At 39.3% G+C, this 18,153-nt stretch overlaps 2 protein-coding genes across 2 annotated transcripts; one reads left to right on the plus strand and one right to left on the minus strand.

Annotated features, from left to right (window-relative positions):
• The first annotated feature begins 772 nt into the window (after positions 1–772).
• LOC126792534 (pentatricopeptide repeat-containing protein At3g06430, chloroplastic) lies at positions 773–2,799 on the plus strand. The gene is made up of 2 exons (XM_050518940.1): positions 773–1,146; positions 1,321–2,799. The coding sequence occupies exons 1-2, from the start codon at positions 778–780 to the stop codon at positions 2,419–2,421; spliced, it is 1,470 nt and encodes a 489-aa protein (XP_050374897.1). The 5' UTR covers positions 773–777; the 3' UTR covers positions 2,422–2,799.
• Positions 2,800–2,879: 80 nt separating this feature from the next.
• Positions 2,880–17,101, minus strand: LOC126792536 (uncharacterized). The gene is made up of 20 exons (XM_050518941.1): positions 16,047–17,101; positions 15,672–15,853; positions 14,337–14,956; positions 13,738–13,812; positions 13,540–13,647; positions 13,330–13,447; positions 13,016–13,157; positions 12,729–12,879; positions 11,696–12,331; positions 11,068–11,460; positions 8,775–9,358; positions 8,334–8,515; positions 6,603–7,219; positions 5,932–6,006; positions 5,729–5,836; positions 5,521–5,638; positions 5,157–5,298; positions 4,890–5,040; positions 4,009–4,629; positions 2,880–3,650 (listed from the first exon to the last, which is right to left on the minus strand). The coding sequence occupies exons 1-20, from the start codon at positions 16,625–16,627 to the stop codon at positions 3,195–3,197; spliced, it is 6,060 nt and encodes a 2,019-aa protein (XP_050374898.1). The 5' UTR covers positions 16,628–17,101; the 3' UTR covers positions 2,880–3,194.
• Between the last annotated feature and the right edge of the window lie 1,052 nt (positions 17,102–18,153).

Consider the following 18,153-nt stretch of genomic DNA (forward strand, 5'->3'; position numbering starts at 1 on the left):
GCAATCTCTGACTACAATAATGTGAGGAAGACTGGAAGGGAAGAATTAACCTTTAATAAAAACCAGAGGCAGACGGCCGGCATATCTAGATAGCAACCCCAACTCCGACCAAGATGGTATGTAAGACACTTCAGATGTCCCAGCAAGGGTTGTGAATGAAACATGGCTCGAGTTGCAGGGACACACATACAGCAATATAGGGTATAACAATCCCTAATCCATCTGCTAAACAACTGTTGCATCTTTGTCTTATAGTCTTTCCACAACCATTCATTTCCTTTTGAATGAACACACACAATTTTTTCCAAGGTTATTTTTGGGGGATTGATTGAGGGTTTTGGAGCGGGCATCTAGATTCTTCTATACAAGTGAATTGTGACGGTCTTATCATTGATTTACTTGTATCAAAATACAATCCTCTAAGAAAGAGGGGCACCTAATTCGTTTTTATGTGCACATTACCAATACATTATGGTACATTAGAGATACAAACAACACGGATACAATCATCTAGATCAGTAGATCATCATATGTTAGGTCCTAGCCAAGAGAGACTACTCTCTCACTCTGGCTACTCATATGCATACACTGACTCGTGTGATCAATCACTTTTACTGTTTTACGTTTACGGCATCAGAACCCTGGTCTACTGTGAAGAATAGCAATATAGGATAAGGAAAATCAAGGACAAAGAAGTCATTTCCTCACCCTATGGCTTCTAAAACCCACACTAGTCCCCTCTCCTTCAAACCTCAAAACACTTGGCCCAAAATATCCATGGCTTCTTCCTCAGTCTCACTCTCCTTCTCTTCCTCCCTCCACCCTCATCCTCTTCACCACTCCACCCCCCACAGAGCCCAAGACCCGAACTTTAACCCGACCCGCTGCGCCTACGCGCCTCCCTCCAAATCCACCAGAGGGCCACGTCATTCTTCTTCTTCACCCTCATCTCCTCAGACCCGAAAGAAGCACTGGAAGCACGGCGAGTTCCCAGGTGTCTCAGAGACCTCAATCCCCAGAAGAACGCCGATCAAGAATGTCAAGAAGAAGCTCGACCGGAAAGAAAAGGCCAAGGCCTGGGTCAACACCGTCACTGAAGAATTCTGTAACTCCATCGAGAAGAAGCAATGGCTTCGTGCCCTTGAGGTTTACAAAACCCCTCTATCTCAGTTTCCCTAATTTCTTGTTTCTAATTATAATTCAGGGTTTAGGGTTTAGGGTTTAGAGTTTCCGAATCGAAATAAAAATGCAATCTTTGTAGAAATGTAGGGTATAGCAACTTTCTAATTTAGGAAAGGTGAAATTACTGTGGGTGTTCAGGTGTTCGAAATGCTGAAGGAGCAGCCGTTTTATCAGCCGAAAGAAGGGACTTACATGAGGCTGCTGCTTCTGCTGGGGCGGTCCGGCCAGCCTCAGCGCGCGCAGAGTCTGTTCGACGAAATGATTGAGGAAGGGTGTCAGCCCACCGCTGAGCTGTACACTGCATTGCTTACAGCTTACTGCCGGAGCAATCTCGTTCACGAGGCGTTTAATGTGCTTGAGCAGATGAAGAAGTTCCCTCAGTGCCAGCCGGATGTTTTTACGTACAGTACGCTGATGAAGGCCTGCATTGATAATTTGCAATTTGAGATGGTGGAGTCCTTGTATGAAGAAATGGATGCGCGGTCGATAGCACCGAATACAGTTACTCAGAATGTGGTGCTGAGTGGATATGGGAAGGCCGGGATGTATGACCAGATGGAGAGGGTGTTGTCGGGAATGCTGGAGGGTGAAAGTTGCAAGCCCGATGTTTGGACAATGAATGTTATCCTGACGATTTTTGGTAACAAGGGTCAGATTGAGACGATGGAGAGATGGTATCAGAAGTTCCGCGACTTTGGAATTGAGCCAGAAATTCGCACTTTTAACATTCTGATTAATGCTTATGGGAAGAAGAAAATGTATGATAAAATGTCGGCTGTGATGGAGTACATGCGAAAGCTTCACTTACCCTGGACTACCGCAACTTACAACAATGTTATTGAGGCTTTTGCAGATGTGGGAGATGCAAAAAACATGGAATACACATTTGATCAGATGCGTGCCGAGGACATGAAGGCAGACACCAAAACATTCTGCTGCCTTATAAGCGGGTATGCCAATGCAGGTCTTTTCCATAAGGTGATTGGCAGTGTTCAGTTGGCTGGAAAGTTTGAGATACCTGAAAATACCACGTTTTTTAATGCGGTCATATCTGCATGTGCAAAAGCAGATGATTTGATGGAAATGGAGAGAGTTTTTAACCGGATGAAAGAAAAGCAAATCTCTCCAGATTCCTCAACATACGCTGTCATGATTGAGGCATATAGAAAGGAAGGTATGAACGACAAGATCTACTATTTGGAGCAGGAAATTAGTGCTGATGGTATTCAAACCGATTAGGTGGCCTTAGGAGTTGAGTCTGGATTTTTGTTCAATTAAGATCTTCGAAGGCACCAGTTTGTTCTAACATTCCCCTAATCTGGTTTGGCCTCAGGGTACTTTATTGCAGCTGTGGACTCTATTGTGACATTCCTGGTTTGTAAAGGACTGCAAGAATTGTTACATCTCTCATCTCTGATATTCTCGGAGAAAATTTAGGGGACACGACTGTAAATACGGAACCTCTGTGCAACTATCAATCAAGCATGCAAAATTGTAAGGAGATTTGTAAGAATTGTAGCAGAGCAACGGACATCGTTTTCCCGAGTAATTTTATTGGTTCTATTTTTCTAAGCATCTCGTGCTGTTCTTGTAGTTTCATGACTTCAGGCAAAACTCTGCTGTTGCTTTTTCTTTTCTTCAGACAGTTGACTGGGAAAAACGTCTTTCTTGAGGGGAGAGGAGGGAAAGAGGGAGGGAGAGAATAAAGAAAATTCATCCATTTTGTACAGAATCTTCATTTGTTGAAGCTCATGTTCACCGAGCCACTGCTTTATTTTGACAAGTAGAAGATAACAAATAAATATTGGTGTTATCCCACTTTATGATAGTGTTTACAATGACACATGCAAATTACAATGATAGGGCAAAAGGGGAAGCGATGGTCTTACGGTCTTACCAATATACGAACACAACCTGGTGAGCAATCCCCAAAACCCATGTTATTTGAAAGCTCAGATATACATACATACAAACACCAGAAAAGCCTAAGAATTGGTAGCGCCTGAACTGTCTTAGCTTGAGCCGAACTTCAAGTGTTCCCAGCGGAAGGGGTGGAAGACGAAAACAACTTCAGGTGTACTCTTAAAGAGCAAGGCCACACAGACGCATACGGCAGCAATGGCTACCATTGATAGCATCGCGGGCCTGTACACTAGTGATCTTCTGCAGCCATAAGCTAGTTTCTGGCTACATAACTTGCAATCTCCCCGCATTAATGCTTGTATATCAAACTTTTCAGTGTCAAAACTAGCTACTTTTGATGATCTATGCCCGTCCGAATGCTTCTGCTTGCTGTTGCAGTCTAAATTAGTACCAGGGATATCAACAACAACATGACCACTCTCTAGTTTCTTGCTGGTTTTCCTCTGAATAAGATTGATGTAGGAGTAGCGGCCTTGCATGGATGCATAATCATACGGAGTCATTCCTGTACTGTCTCGAGCATTTTTCCAAGCTTCCATTCCCACCTACAGAGGACAGACCCATTTAAATAAGATTGATGTATCATCTTACAATCTAGAACTCAAAATGCCAAAAACCTATTGAAAACAGCAGTCCTGCGCTGCATTATCAAAATCAGGATATAACTGAACTTTCCAACAACTATGTGGACCAAAAAAACATGTGAACAAGAAGATATCCAAAAGACAAATAATGGGATAATTTTAGATCCATGATCCCCCAGAAAAGAGATAAGCGCTCCATGATGAGTAGAAGGTCAGAGACATGGTAAAGATGATTTCAATGTTGTCTGAGTCAGAATGATCAGTCATTCAGTTCATAAAAAAAAATAAACATAAAAATGGCAACGTATCAAGAAATCACCTTTCCAGGATCATCAGTTAAAGCGTCCAATACATGCTCACAACCGTCAATACTTGCAGCCACATGAAGAGCAGTCAAACCCAGAGGACCAACACCATCAGGTTTAAAAAAGAAAGTGTTCTTTTCCCCTTCAACTTGTTTCTTCTGTTCTGATTCAAAACCTTCATCCGGAACAAATCTTAACAAGAGTTCTACCATACGTCTGGAATTTCTTCGAACAGCTCTGTGAAGGAGGGCCATATCCAGTAACGCAAGCTCAACGGAAGGATGTTCTCCAGCATCAACAGTACTATCAAACAGAAGCTTCAAGAGTTTCTTCACCACAGCACACCAGTCATGGTCGACAGAAAACTCCATAAGTAACTTGAACCGTCCAAAAGGAAATAGATCTATATTAGGATCCAGGGGACCAAGTCTAAACTTAACATGACTTCTATGGAGGAGCCAACCCAATTCATGTATAAACTCCATTGCTTGGTTCTTGGTTTCCAGTATCTCAGGGTCTGCCTGAATATCGTCAGCAGCCTCAATCGCATCCTCCAACATACAAATCTCTGAACAGACTTCTTGCTCTGCAACTATAAATGGAAAGAAGCTGCTGCTGAGACCAAGATCTTCAACCTGAAAACAAAAATTTGATCACAAGAATCAATTACAAATTATATACATTCTCCAAAATTGAAACAAATGGCTTTTGCAGCAGATTCACAATGCACTCTTTTATCAACATGAGCTATTGCTAGAGAAAAGCCAACTACATACCCATTTGATTAATACTTCAATTCAGTAGACTGAGGAACTTAAGAAATAGAATATCTCCCTCGTAGAATTCAAGATGTTACTAAACATACTTTCCAAGATTTTCAGATAATTTTTTATACCTCAATGAAACCTCGACCAGTAACATCTGGTATAGAGCAGGAGAATCTGATGCACTGTAGTTCCTCATGCTCAACAGTTGTATCAACACCATCCATCAAGCCATATGAGGCTTCTTGTGCAAGATACTTCCCTTCTAGAGCACAGAGTAACCTGTCAAGATCTAACATTTAGTATATCTCCCATTTATCTAAACAGCATCTACATGTCTGCATAATCAGTATGCTTATCGGAGAAAAATCTTGAGGCATGAATATGATGAGGAATACCTTGTGGTGGACTGGGGAAGGTTAAAGCCTTTTACAACAAATTGTGCTCTCTCAGATGAAGAGACTGCAATTGGTTTGATGCTTGCTATCCTGCAACTGTTATGGCTTTTGAGAGGTAAGGGTGTATCTAATACAACTTGACCTGCAGGTCAGACAAAATAAATCAAAATGCTTCATCTTTCAGAACATAACTATTTTAGTATTTCGGTCGATCTAAAACACCTTAGATAATTAGTAACTGAATTACTGAACTGTTTTGATAGACAGATAGGACTTAAAACCCACCAAACACACATGTAGAAGTTTGTGTACTGTATATAAACATGAAATTATAAGTATAGGGAGACAGGTTCAGAGAACAAACCATTGTACATAAATGCAACAAAATGTTGCAGCCTAGTGTATACCCATCCTGTTCTCCAGAAAGGGTCATCGACGGCATCTAAAAGGCTTTGCAAATTTGATCCCAGATGGCAGCAGAGCTGCATACACAAATAAAAAATAGATGAAACAGAGACCTTCCTGATATATAAATCAGCAATCTACATTCTAGCATCAAAATGGAAGCATACCTCCTCCCACATGGATTTTTCTAGACGGAGGTAAATTGTCAAAACGATGCATCCTGGCCTTATATAGCTTTCGATCTCTGTAGGACTATGGGATAACCAGTCGATAATCTGTATAATCAAAGTAATCAAAAACTTGTGTCATTCACACAATTACAAAATCAACTTATATTGAATAGTAGCCAAATCAAGGCACACAAGATTACCTGTGATCGGAGAACAAATGGAAGTTCATTTGGATCTTTTCCAAAGAGTTTAAAGACAATGCGGTCTGTGCGATTCTGATATTTTGCAGAAAAGAGGGTGGTCAGTAGACATGATAGCCCAGACAAATTCACATACTAGCCTTGCACTCTATATATAAGTATATATACAAAGTGTACACACACAAGGATATATATATATATATAAACACATTAAATGAGATGTGCTCCTCTTTCAATTAATGCTTTTTTCTTTTGGCATAAAAAAAACAAATTAATTAAAAGAGAAGGGTGCATCTCAACTTTTCTGTCATGACAGAAGCATTTTTTAAGTATTCCATAACCAATCACCACGCCATCAATCTAACAATCAATAGATGAGACAAACAAACAAACAAACAAAAATTCTCCGTAATGAATAAAGGAAAAAAAAAACCTATCCTACAGCCAAAAAAATAATTATGGGCCTGAGCAATTAGCATTATAACTAACTAAGCTATGCCTATAGCGGATGAAGGTAAAACTATCATCAAAAGAAATTTTAAATGAACAATAGAGAATAAGACTCGTCCATATGATCCTTCAACATATATGTGGCACGTCATCCACCAAAAGGAATTAAAAGAACTAAGCAATCTAATAGAAAATGAGATAAAATCACAACCAGTATATACCTGAGACTCTCCACTAGAACTTGATGGTGACTGAGTAAAAGTCGAGTCTGAATTCCCACTGGTCTGAGGTGGGCTTGACTTGTGAGAGTCCTGGTGTATCCCCGGATTTATAGTGACATGAGAACTCTCTAGGTTCTCTAAATCATCCTGTGAATCATCATACGGACTATTTAAATCAATGTCAAGTGACTGGATCCTCCCATAATCTGGTGTAACTGATTTAGTTGGAGCACTCTCTCTTGATGGGAGTGGCTTGTTGCCCTGTAGACCTGATTGTATTTGACTTCCAAAATCACCATCCTCTGAAAATCTTCTCTTTTGCATTTCTGAAGCTGGTATTATCGAGCACTTTCCTATAGGCCTCAAAGGTTCCTCAATAATAACACAGTCATCCATACTCAAGGCAGAAACAGAAGGCCTACTGGGTTCCAAGATGTTGGAAACTGTATCTGGCACCTGTTGTGTAGTCTTAACAGAAGACCCAGTGCTTGGTAAACCTTGAGATGCCTGAAGTAATGCAGATATGTTTCTCCCATCAACTGTACCAGCAAGATTGGCAAAGCTCTTCAACAGGTGAGATAGCAGATCCTGATCCTTAGTTTGATCAGCGGTATTCGCTGCAATTTGTAAAGGGAAAATATGTTAAATAATATGCACAATGCCACACAAAAAACGAGTTGAGAAAACTGAAAAGGCATGTTTGATCAAACACTATTATAATACTACCAATGAACTATAATTTCTCTCATAACTTATCCTAGAAATTAGAATTCAGCCAATATTTATAAAAGGTCCACCGTTTATACATCTGAGAATTCAAAATACAGAAACCAAAAGCAAGAATTAAGGTATTACAATAACAGCAAAAAGAATATGGATATCACTAACCCTTCAAACTTCTAAACAAAACAAGATAATATATAGAAAATGAAATTTTTCAACAACGCTTTCATTTATGAAGTGATAATTGCACACCTGGCCTCAAAGGATCCACTTCAAGCATAGGAGTAAATTGGACTAAAATATCAAAATGAGGACCAATTTGGAGTAAAAATATCCAAAGTAGTTTAGAGTAAGAAGCCTGAAAAGATTAAAATTTTCCACTCCACCTCTTAAAAACTAGTGAATAGCAACACAAATGAGAAGGCTAGTTATATCTCAAATGATAATGAAGTTTAGCCCCATGACCTCCAAGGATCCATGTTGAAGCATATAAAAAAGAAATCTGCACTTACAAAAATTGTAACTTTTCAATTTTCAGCAACTATTCCCATGCCAGGGAACTTAACCTCAAATGTCTCATTAATTAATACTAAGATAACTAAAATAATTTGTGTAGGGACCAACTTCAAAGGATACAGATAATCTGGAATAGAACTCTGCAATCTTTTCAAAATGATGGCGCACTCATAAATTCAACTCAAAAGGATTGCGGAATTTATTCTCATGCCCGGGCGATGCAACTCGAGAAATTAACCTTAGAGAAACTATTAGCCCATCTACATTTAGCACCTTAAGTGGTTAAGGGACTCCATGAACTGATCATATACCAGTTCCTCCTCACAGCTACTTAGTAGACCTTCTGGAGTTATCAAATTTTTTATTGAAAAATACACTTTCAAACAATCCTAAATTACACATCAAGTGCAATTTGAATGCCTCAGCTCAGTCCAAAAAAAGAATGCCTCAGCAAAAAAGCAAACAATTGTGTGCAATATGACAAAGGCTTACAGTGCATATTGGAGAGTATCCTCAGCAAACTAATTAATAGATAACTGTTTCCGATTTCATCATTTAAGGAGCCTGCATTAACAGCTGTATCAGGAAGTGTTTTTCTTCTCCGCTTATTATGACCAGCCAAACGCCTACGACAGCTTCTCTTCCCTTCATCAAACTCTTTAAGAGCATGAAACCTGCCCAAGAGGACAAACAGTTAGCAACTGAATCAACAAACAACGACAAATTTCGGAAAAATACGACTATGCCTTTAGACGGTGATGGACAGACGGTGATGGACAGCTGTGAACCGAAAACATATGAGCAACAAACCATAGTGAGAAGTTATACAACAAAAACCAGACATATCATACTTCTTGGAAGAATGTCCATAAATAAAGTGAACTAAAACCATGGAAATGTTTCACTAATACAAGAACCATACAACAAACTAACCTGCTACACTGTTGACAGAACCGTTGCATTACATTTCCAACCAGTGCTTCACTCGCCTTGGAATGCATAACACAGACCTTATGCCGTCGGTGGTAATCCTTAGCACTGCTAAGATCAGCCCTACAGTCCTCCACCTGACAAACAGCGCGATTTGAAATAGTCCCATTCCCAACTATCTTTGTCTTCTTCCCATTATTTCCCTCTCCTTCAACAATCGGGTAAGCTTGTCCCCCAAGGTTAAGATTAAGCAACCTAGCTCCATCATGCACCTCCTCATTCTCCATAACAGCACCACGCCTCCTTTTCTCCACCTCTCTCTTACCCTTCTCATTCCCCCCAGGGCTAATATCATCCGAACCCGAAGAACAACTGTTAGATAAGCCAGCATTGGAAGGAGTCCCCGGTCCAGCCGGAAACAACTGCCTACTCCTACAATCAGACAACACAGAATCCAAAGGACTAGCAGCAAAAAGATCACCATCCCACTTCCAATCATTCAAATCCCACTCCAAACTCCTCTTCCCAACTCCCCTCATCTCCGTCGCCACTGGACCATAAAAGCCCCTAGCTTTGCCTCCAAAAGCCTCCATCGATCAAAAACTCCACAACCCCAAGACACTATTCAATCCCAATCACACTCCAGTACACATAAATAATCTAATTGAGCTAATTCAGAACAATAACTTCACAATTGACCAAGAAGATCAATAAAACTCAATCACAAACTGGTGGTCATTGCTCTCTAAGGACCCAAAACAGAGTGCATCTGTACTCATGAAGCTAAAACAGTAGCTACCCAGAAGCCCAAACACCATGAATTACAGAAGTAACACCCCGAAAATCACTAAAGGGCCCAATTCATGATCCTTAAAGGCATCAGCATAAATAAAGTTTGCAACTTTATGAACAGAAATGATAAAGGTGAAGACTTTGATAGAGAAACTTGCCGGTGGAGTGAAAACTGAAAGCTGGGGGAAGATCGCCGGAAGAAGAAGAATATGTATGTGGAGAAAAGCAGAACAGAAGCACATGAAAATTAGGAAAGGAGTCAAAGGACTGTGAGCAAATGCGGTTTCAGTGGAGAGAGATGGATGATGGGCATGTGGGGAAATTACGGATTTAGCCTCAGAGGATCACCGATATCAGTGCAGAAAGTACATGCAGAGGAGCTAGAAAGTGGAACTACTATACTGCTCATAATAATTGCGTATCAAAATTACTATAAAAGCCTTTGTGCCATTAATCTACACAGGAAAGAATATCATAAAAGAGTTGCTCAAGAGAAGTTGCATTTTTCTTGCTGCCTTTTTCGCCATGAGTGTTCTTCAACATGTGTTTAATTCAACATACAACGTAAGAGAAATGGAAACATGCAGTGTTTTGTGGTGCAGAATGAAAGAGAAAATGAATGTGTGCTTAGATTTAAAGATGTACTTCTTTATTGGGTTTAACTCTTTTTTTTAAATCAATCTTACTAGAGTGTTTATGATTTATCCTTGAAATTTATAGTGTTTAACTGTTTATGACGCTAGCTTGCTTTGAATGAACTTACTTGATTAATCACTAAGTAGTTGTGATTCTATCGAATGTTTAAATTTATCAAGTCTTTAAGAATATCTCAACTGTAAATGAGTCCATTGTTATTTGTTGATAATCAGATATTTTTAATTTTTCATGTTTTAAGCCGTTTGTCTTTCTTTTTTTCTTGGAATGAAGTCGTTTGTTAGCTGTGTTGGTATCTAGTGATTGAATCTAATTCGGCGATCATTTGGGTCCCTCTTGACACTTTTCCAACTCGATTTGCTGAACATGACGTGGGATAGCCAAGTTGAACTGAACTTGATACATTTGATTGATTTGAACTTTGAAATAAAACACATGGTGTCACTGCTTCAAATTAAATTATAAATGAAATGTGGAGCAAGCATTGAACACAATAATATCTGGTGAGCAATCTCAGCAACCATTATGATTTCATAAGGTCAGACTACATATAAGACTTAGGGTAAAAGGGGGCTAAATTCATGTCTATTCATCAGTCAATAATCCTATTTACTATTAACTTTATCTATATATACTTAATTATAATTGATACATACACTGCACTTCGCATTGAAATCTAAACCGATACAGAAAACCAGTACTCAATAGATTTCTCGTATAAGCTTATAAAATAAAAATAACAAGCCTAGGAGCCATAGTCACTGAGAAGTTAGAACGAATACAGGTGACTGGCTTAGCTTGGACCGTACTTCAAGAGTTCCCATCTGAAGGGCTGGAACACGAAAACAACTTCAGGTGAGCTCTTAAATAGCAAGGCCACACAAACACAAACAGCAGCAATGGCCACCATTGACAGCATTGCCGGCCTGTACACCAGTGACCTTGTGCTGCCATAGGCTAGTTTCTGGTGACATAACTTGCAGTCTCGCGGTATTGCTTTCATTGCAATCTTCTCAGTGTCGAAGCTGGATACTTTTGATGACTTATGTCCATCTATTTGTTTCTGCTTGGTGTTCTTGTCTAAAACCGTGACAGGCATATCAAGCACCACATGGCCGCTTTCTGTTTTGCTAATTTTTCTCTGGACAATATGGAGATATGTGGAGCGGCCTCGTAGGCATGCATAATCATATGGTGTCAATCCTGTACGGTCTCGGGCATTTTTCCAAGCTTTAATACCCACCTGCAGAAGAAACCACATCAACATAAGAATTGATTGTCTAATAACATACAACTTGAAACTGTATGTATATTCCGTTTAGTACTTTTTCCTTCATCTTTCTAGAACAGGACGATGCCGCTGTTTGAGTGTTAAGTGTTTGTCCTTGGATTTCTCTTGAGCAAAAGGGGATAATAGCTCATTGTTATTTTTACATGCAAATTATCCAAAAAAATGCAATGTATAAGAAAGAAGTTACCTTTCCAGGATCATCAGTTAAGGCATCCAAAACATACTCGCAGCCATCTGTACTAGCTGCAACATGAAGAGGAGTCAGCCCCATGGGACCGACAACATCAGGTTTAAATAAGAACCTGTTGCTGCTCCTATAAACTTCTTGCTTCTCATTCAACTCTTCTTTATCTGAACCATCTGGGACATATCTTAACAAGAATTCCACCATAGGCTTGCAATTTCTTTGCACAGCTCTGTGTAGGAGGCCCATATCTAATAGTGCAAGCTCAATAGAAAGATGCTCTCCAGGGTCAACAGTACCCTCATATAGAATGTCTAAGAGTTTCTTCACTACAGCACACCAATCACGCTCCATGGAGAACTCCATAAGCAATCTAAACCGTTGAAAAGAAAATAGGTCTAGTTTCGGATCTGGCTGACCAATTCTAAGCTTAACTTGACTATTGTGAAGGAGCCAACCCAATTCATGTATGAAGTCCATTGCCTGGTTCTTGGCTTCCATTATTTTGGGATTTGCCTGCATGTCATTGGCAGACTCGGCAATCTCTATTGAATCCTCCAGCATGCAAATTTCTGAACAAACTTCCTGCTCTGCAACTATAAATGGAAAGAAGCTGCTACTGAGTCCATGATCTTCAACCTGATATCAAGATTTAATTATAAGAACCAGAGCTACAAATTTCATGAAATTTTTAATTACTGAACATCTGAACCCAAATGGCTTATGACTTTATGTAGTGCATTTTTCTATTTCTTCACAGTATTTCATAATTTATGCCTTCTGATACTTCCCCTATTTCTTTTTTATTGGACCCTCCAACTTCGGTGATAGATTTTCTTTTCAGACTTCATTTGACTGCCCGACTCTCTAATGCACTTTCATCATTATAAATGGACAATGTTTTCATGACAAAAAGTTTAAACCCACTTTGTAAACAAAGGCTGTTTTCATGTCACTGCAAAATATAATATAGCCATAGTGCTGTAATAACATACGAATGAATAAATAAATAAATAAATAAGACACTTGGCCGCACCTCAATGAATCCTCGGCCAGTAACATCTGGGATAGAGCAAGAGAACCTGAGGCATTGTAGCTCATCATGCTCACTGGTCGTATCAGTACCTTCCATCAAATTATGACAAGTTTCTTGGGCCAAAAACTTCCCTTCTAGAGCACAGAGTAACCTGAATAAAGCTAGAATTTAGTATTTGCTGACTGGACCTTAATTGTGAATAGGTATTAATTCTGAAACAACTGCTAAAACAAGAGAGATATGTAAAGTGGACGGGACATTAATGAAACAGTGGAACATGAAAATACCTTGTTGTGGAACTATAAAGGTTTGAACCTTTCACCACAAATTCAGCCCTCTTAGATAAAGACACAGCAATTGGTTTGATGCATGAGATCCTGCATGTTTTGTGGCTTCTAAGAGGTAAGGGTGTGTCTAAGACAACTTCACCTGCACGACAGAAATAACTTATTAAACTGATTTCCCTATTCTAGTGTTTTCGTCAACCCTAAATGGATAAACCAATATGTAATTGAATAACCTAAATAAAGCAAAACACCTTGTAAAAATATGCTTATACTAATTATACACGTGATGAGATAGAGAATGAGAGAGAACAAACCATTGTACACAAATGCTACAAAATGTTGCACCCTGGTATACACCCATCCTGTTCTCCAAAAAGGATCATTGGAAGCATCTACAAGTTTTCCTAAATTGGATCCCAGATGATAGCAGAGCTGAATAAAACACGGAACAATAAAAGAGATGAAGGATATCTTCATGATACAACAAACAGCTTCAATATCTGGCATGAGCAGAAGTAGTATACCTCCTCCCATGTAGATTTTTCTAGGCGAAGGTAAATTGTCAAAATTATACAGCCTGGTCTTATGAAGCTTTCAACGTCTGTAGGAGTACTGGATAACCAGCCGAGGATCTGGATATGTAAAATAAATAATAAATCAGACAGTCAGCAGAATGAAACGCTAAATTTTATTTAAAAACGCAAAGTCAGGCACAAAATTACCTGTGATCGCAGACCAAATGGAAGATCACTTGGGTCTTTTCCGAATAGTTTAAAAACAATCCGATCCGTGCAACTCTGATATTTGGCATAGAAGGGGATGTAAGAAATATGAAACTCAGATACACTTTACATTTTATCTATCACACTTAAAAAAAAAACAGAAAAGGAAAAAAAATGCATGCTCCAGTTTAACTTATGTAACCACTTAAAACTTTAACTACCACTCTAATAATTCAAGCACACACACACAAGAGTTTAGATAGCAACACCCCTATGTGTTTAATAAAAGAGAAAAGTTCAGTATTTTTATAGTGCCATAACCAAGTACTTCATCTTGCCATCATTTGGGCAAAATAAATTAGAATATATTATGTACAGGTTCGTAACTCAAACAGTGCTGCTTCACTAAACAAACGGGTCTTCTGATGATGAATAATAATAAACTACACTGAGTGTACATGTAAAGAAACACTAAAATATTGAGGTCCTTCACTATAATCTGGTGAACAAAGAGCCACATAACTGGAGCCATGGACTCAATATCATAAACAATACCGAGAAATTTATAGGAAAAGATTGCAATGGCAACAAGTACATACCTGAGCTTCTCCAATGGAACTTGATGGTGACTGAGTAGCAGTTGAGTCTGAATTCCCACTTGTCTGAGGTGGGCTTGACTTTTGAGAATGACGCTGTATCGTAAAGGGACCTCCATGAGACCCGATTCCTGGGTTTTCAGGGAAATAAGAATTCCCAAGGTTCTCCAAATACTCCTGTGAATCGTCATATGTACTATTTAAATCGATCTCATTTAACTGGATCCTCCCATATTCCCGTGCAACTGATTTGGATGGAAGACTGTCTCTGGAGGAAAGTGACTTGGTGGCTTGTGCACCAGAAAGAGCTTGACTTCCAAGATTACCACCAACAAGTAACTTCTCTGACGCAGGTCCTGTTGGACACTGCCCTATAGGCCTTAAATGACCTTCCAGATTAATACATTCATCCATCTTAGAGGTTGAAACAGAAGGCCTACTGGATTTGCTGCCATTCAAAGCTGTATCTGGCACCTTCGCAGATTCCCCACCATTAAGTAAACTTTGAGATCCCTGCAGCAATGCAGATATGTTCCTTCCATCAACAGTACCATTACTAGTGTCTAGGTTCTTCAACAGATGAGAAAGCAAATCCTGATCCTTTGTTTGATTAGAGCTATTAGCTGCATTTTATAAATATCATAATATGTCAAATCATATTAGTATTAGTCTAGACAAATGATATTGCAAAGATGATAGAAAACAAACAGAAGGATCTTCCAAGATAACAGTGCACCCTTCATGCATCATAACATGTATGATATATGACCATCCAACAAATCAAAAGTAGAAAGAGCATCGACTAATGTGCGAAAGAGTACAACTTCAGTAAAGTGAGACAGCTATAAAAGAATCAGCCAAGAACCAGAATCGATTTATATCACTATCATACTGTTTTTTATATAGAACCTTAAGTGTCATTGTATAAATGATCTGGAATAAGAAATATGCACTTTTCTTCAGTATTTTTGTCTACCTTTATTTATGTGGAGCCAATGCATCAAAATTCTAACATTTCATCAAAAAGAAATGCTTCAGATGACAAACCAATTTTGTAGTTTGTAACCAAAATAGAGAATTAAAGGCTATCAGGGACCCATCAAAAACATTATTCCCACCCGGATAACAACTAAAAATGTGGATTTAGGAGAGTTATACAAATCCATTTTCAACAACCCTCATAACAATAATCAATGAACATAAGAGAAGACCAGTTAAAGCCTAGACATCAGCCAATACAATCAAGCACTAGATCAACCGTGCAACCAACTTAACATTGGGTAGTGTCACAGTGAAGCAGCAAGCAATTGAATTTGAAATATAAAAAAAAGGACTTACAGTGCATATTGGAGAGTATTCTCAGTAAAGTAATCAATATATAACTGCCTCCCCTTTCATCATTTATGGAGCCTCCATTAACAACAGTGTCAGGATGAGTTTTCCTTCTCCTCCTATTATGACCGGCCAAACGTCTACGACAACTTCTCTTCCCTTCATCAAACTCCTGAAGAACATGAAACCTACACATGTGTATTTCACAGTGATGAATATGTATGGACCCAGAGCAATAAAACAAGCTTTATATATCATATTTTTAAACACTGAAATCATAATGAGGAACTCAAACAGCTTAACTGTATTCATGGAGCTCAATCACCAAGTGTATGTATAAGGAACAAACAATTGATCTGGACAACCATAAATGGAACTAACCTGCTACACTGTTGACAAAACCGTTGCAAAATACTACCCACCATAGCTCTGGTTGCCTTTGAATGCATATCACAGACCTTATGCCGTCGGTGATAATCCTTGGCATGGCTAAGATCAGCCTTGCAGTCCTCCACCTGACAAACCGCACGGTTGGAAGTAGTCCCAACAATCTTCGTCTTCTTCCCAGTCTTTACATCTTCTTCCAAAATTGGGTAAACTTGCGCACCAAGCTTGAGATTTAGAGACCCAGCTTCATCACCTATTTCTTCATTTTCCACAATAGCAGCCCTTCTCCTCTTATCCAATCCTCTTTTACCTTTCTCATTCCCCAGACCAACATCATCCGAACCAGATGAACTACTGTTGGACCAACCGGCATTGGCTGGAGTCTCCGGCCCAGTAGGAAACAACTGCCTACTCCTACAATCAGAGGGCACAGAATTCAAAGGGGTGGCAGTAAAAATATGGCCATCCCATTTCCAATCATTCAAATCCCACTCCAAACTCCTCTTCCCAACCGCCTTCAAATCCGTCACCACTGGACCGTACACACTCCGAGGCTTGCCTCCAAAAGCCTCCATGAATCACAACTCCCCTCAAAACCCAAAAACTCTTTAATACCAATACTGAAACTCCACACAAATTAAACTACACCCAATTGAACAACAACAACCACCCCTAGCTCAGTAAAACCACATTAATTCAATCAAACTCACCCAACAAAACAACCCCATAAATCTTCTGACAACTTCCACCCCAGAAATCCATTAAAGCTAAACAAATCAATCAATTCATCCACATGAACACCACCCACAAGCCCCTGATTCCATTAACACCCCAACACAACCAAAGATTCCAACTTTACATAATAACCAACACCAAGATCAAAACGTTTCAGCAGAAACAATTGCAACTAAACAAGAGAAATGAACCCAGTTGCCGGAAGTGTCTTACACACGGCCAGGAGTGTCAGAGAGGTGAGATCGCCGGCAGAGAGAATAAAGGGTCCTCGAGGCAAAACAGAAGCACATGAATATTAGGAAAACATCAGGAGAAAAGTCAGAAAACTCCTCTCTCTCTCTCTCTCTCACTCTGCTGTATTCTATAGATAGAGAGACGGATGGAGTGAGGTACTAGTTTTTATTGATTAATAACAAATTTAACAAATTAAATGACGCCTGTTGCTGCAGGGAATCTAACGCCTTCCCACATACGCAGTAAAAGAACTCAACTTTGTCCTTCACAGCAATAAAAACAGTGTCCTCTCTCTCTCTCTCTCTCTCTCTCTCTCTCTAGCTATGAGCTAGCCACATCCATAGGCAACGAATCAGACTCAGAGTTTTGATCGCAGTAAAAAGTGGACTTTTGTTGTTCGGGGTTCGATAAGTTTTAGAAGGCCACTGACATGTGACTCATCTGGTTCATGTCTTTGATTTACTGTGAGTCTTGTTGGACTTGGTTCTTAGATTATTCTGGGAACAACCTCCCCTGCTCAAACCTTTTTTTATTTTATTTCTTCAAATAAAAAACCTTTATTTATTGTATTACCTTTATTTTTCAATGAACACATAAATAGCTGCATGAAAGGAGACAAAAGTATTAGTAGAAAAACAAGGGACTTGCCATAATACGTGTTGGTTCAACTTCCAATGTTCAGGTCATGCCATTCAAGTCTAGGGAGAAATTAACCTCACAGGGTCAGAGTGGAAAAGCTTGTACCATGTACATTCATGGAAGGCTTCATGGAATCATGGTAGTAAATAGTAGGGTAGTGAACCGGTGATCAGGATTCTTGAGCATTGAAGTGGTGGACCAAGGGTCTTGTTCTTAGGGTTAAGTCAGTAACATGATTGTGAGGCTATGATTGTGATGGTTCTTTGGTACAACTTGGTTGTGCACTTGTGCTTATGGCTAAGTGGTTGACGTTTTATTGTAGTTTGCCAGAACTAAAATTTGCCTGACTTGGAGGATGCGAGAGGGATTTGAAAAACTATGATAGTTATAGTGTTAGACAACTAATTACAAAGTTTAACTTTGCGTCACTTGTTCATATGTACGTGTGTAGTAGAATTTTACCATGCAAACTACAAGTTACATTGCTATACTT

This window comes from Argentina anserina, chromosome 4, assembly GCF_933775445.1.
Source record: "Argentina anserina chromosome 4, drPotAnse1.1, whole genome shotgun sequence".
In the NCBI taxonomy this organism is placed as follows: Eukaryota; Viridiplantae; Streptophyta; class Magnoliopsida; order Rosales; family Rosaceae; genus Argentina; species Argentina anserina.

What these genes read in the sequence shown, in the direction of transcription:
- LOC126792534 (XM_050518940.1), top strand. Translation starts at nt 778, where the DNA reads ATGGCTTCTTCCTCAGTCTCACTCTCCTTCTCTTCCTCCCTCCACCCT. An exon ending in AATGGCTTCGTGCCCTTGAG is followed by an intron (nt 1,147 to 1,320) that starts GTTTACAAAACC and finishes GTGGGTGTTCAG; the next exon opens with GTGTTCGAAATGCTGAAGGA.
- LOC126792536 (XM_050518941.1), bottom strand. Translation starts at nt 16,627, where the DNA reads ATGGAGGCTTTTGGAGGCAAGCCTCGGAGTGTGTACGGTCCAGTGGTG. An exon ending in CATTTGTTCTCCGATCACAG is followed by an intron (nt 5,837 to 5,931) that starts GTAATCTTGTGT and finishes TTGATTATACAG; the next exon opens with ATTATCGACTGGTTATCCCA. An exon ending in TGTTGCATTTATGTACAATG is followed by an intron (nt 5,299 to 5,520) that starts GTTTGTTCTCTG and finishes TCTGACCTGCAG; the next exon opens with GTCAAGTTGTATTAGATACA.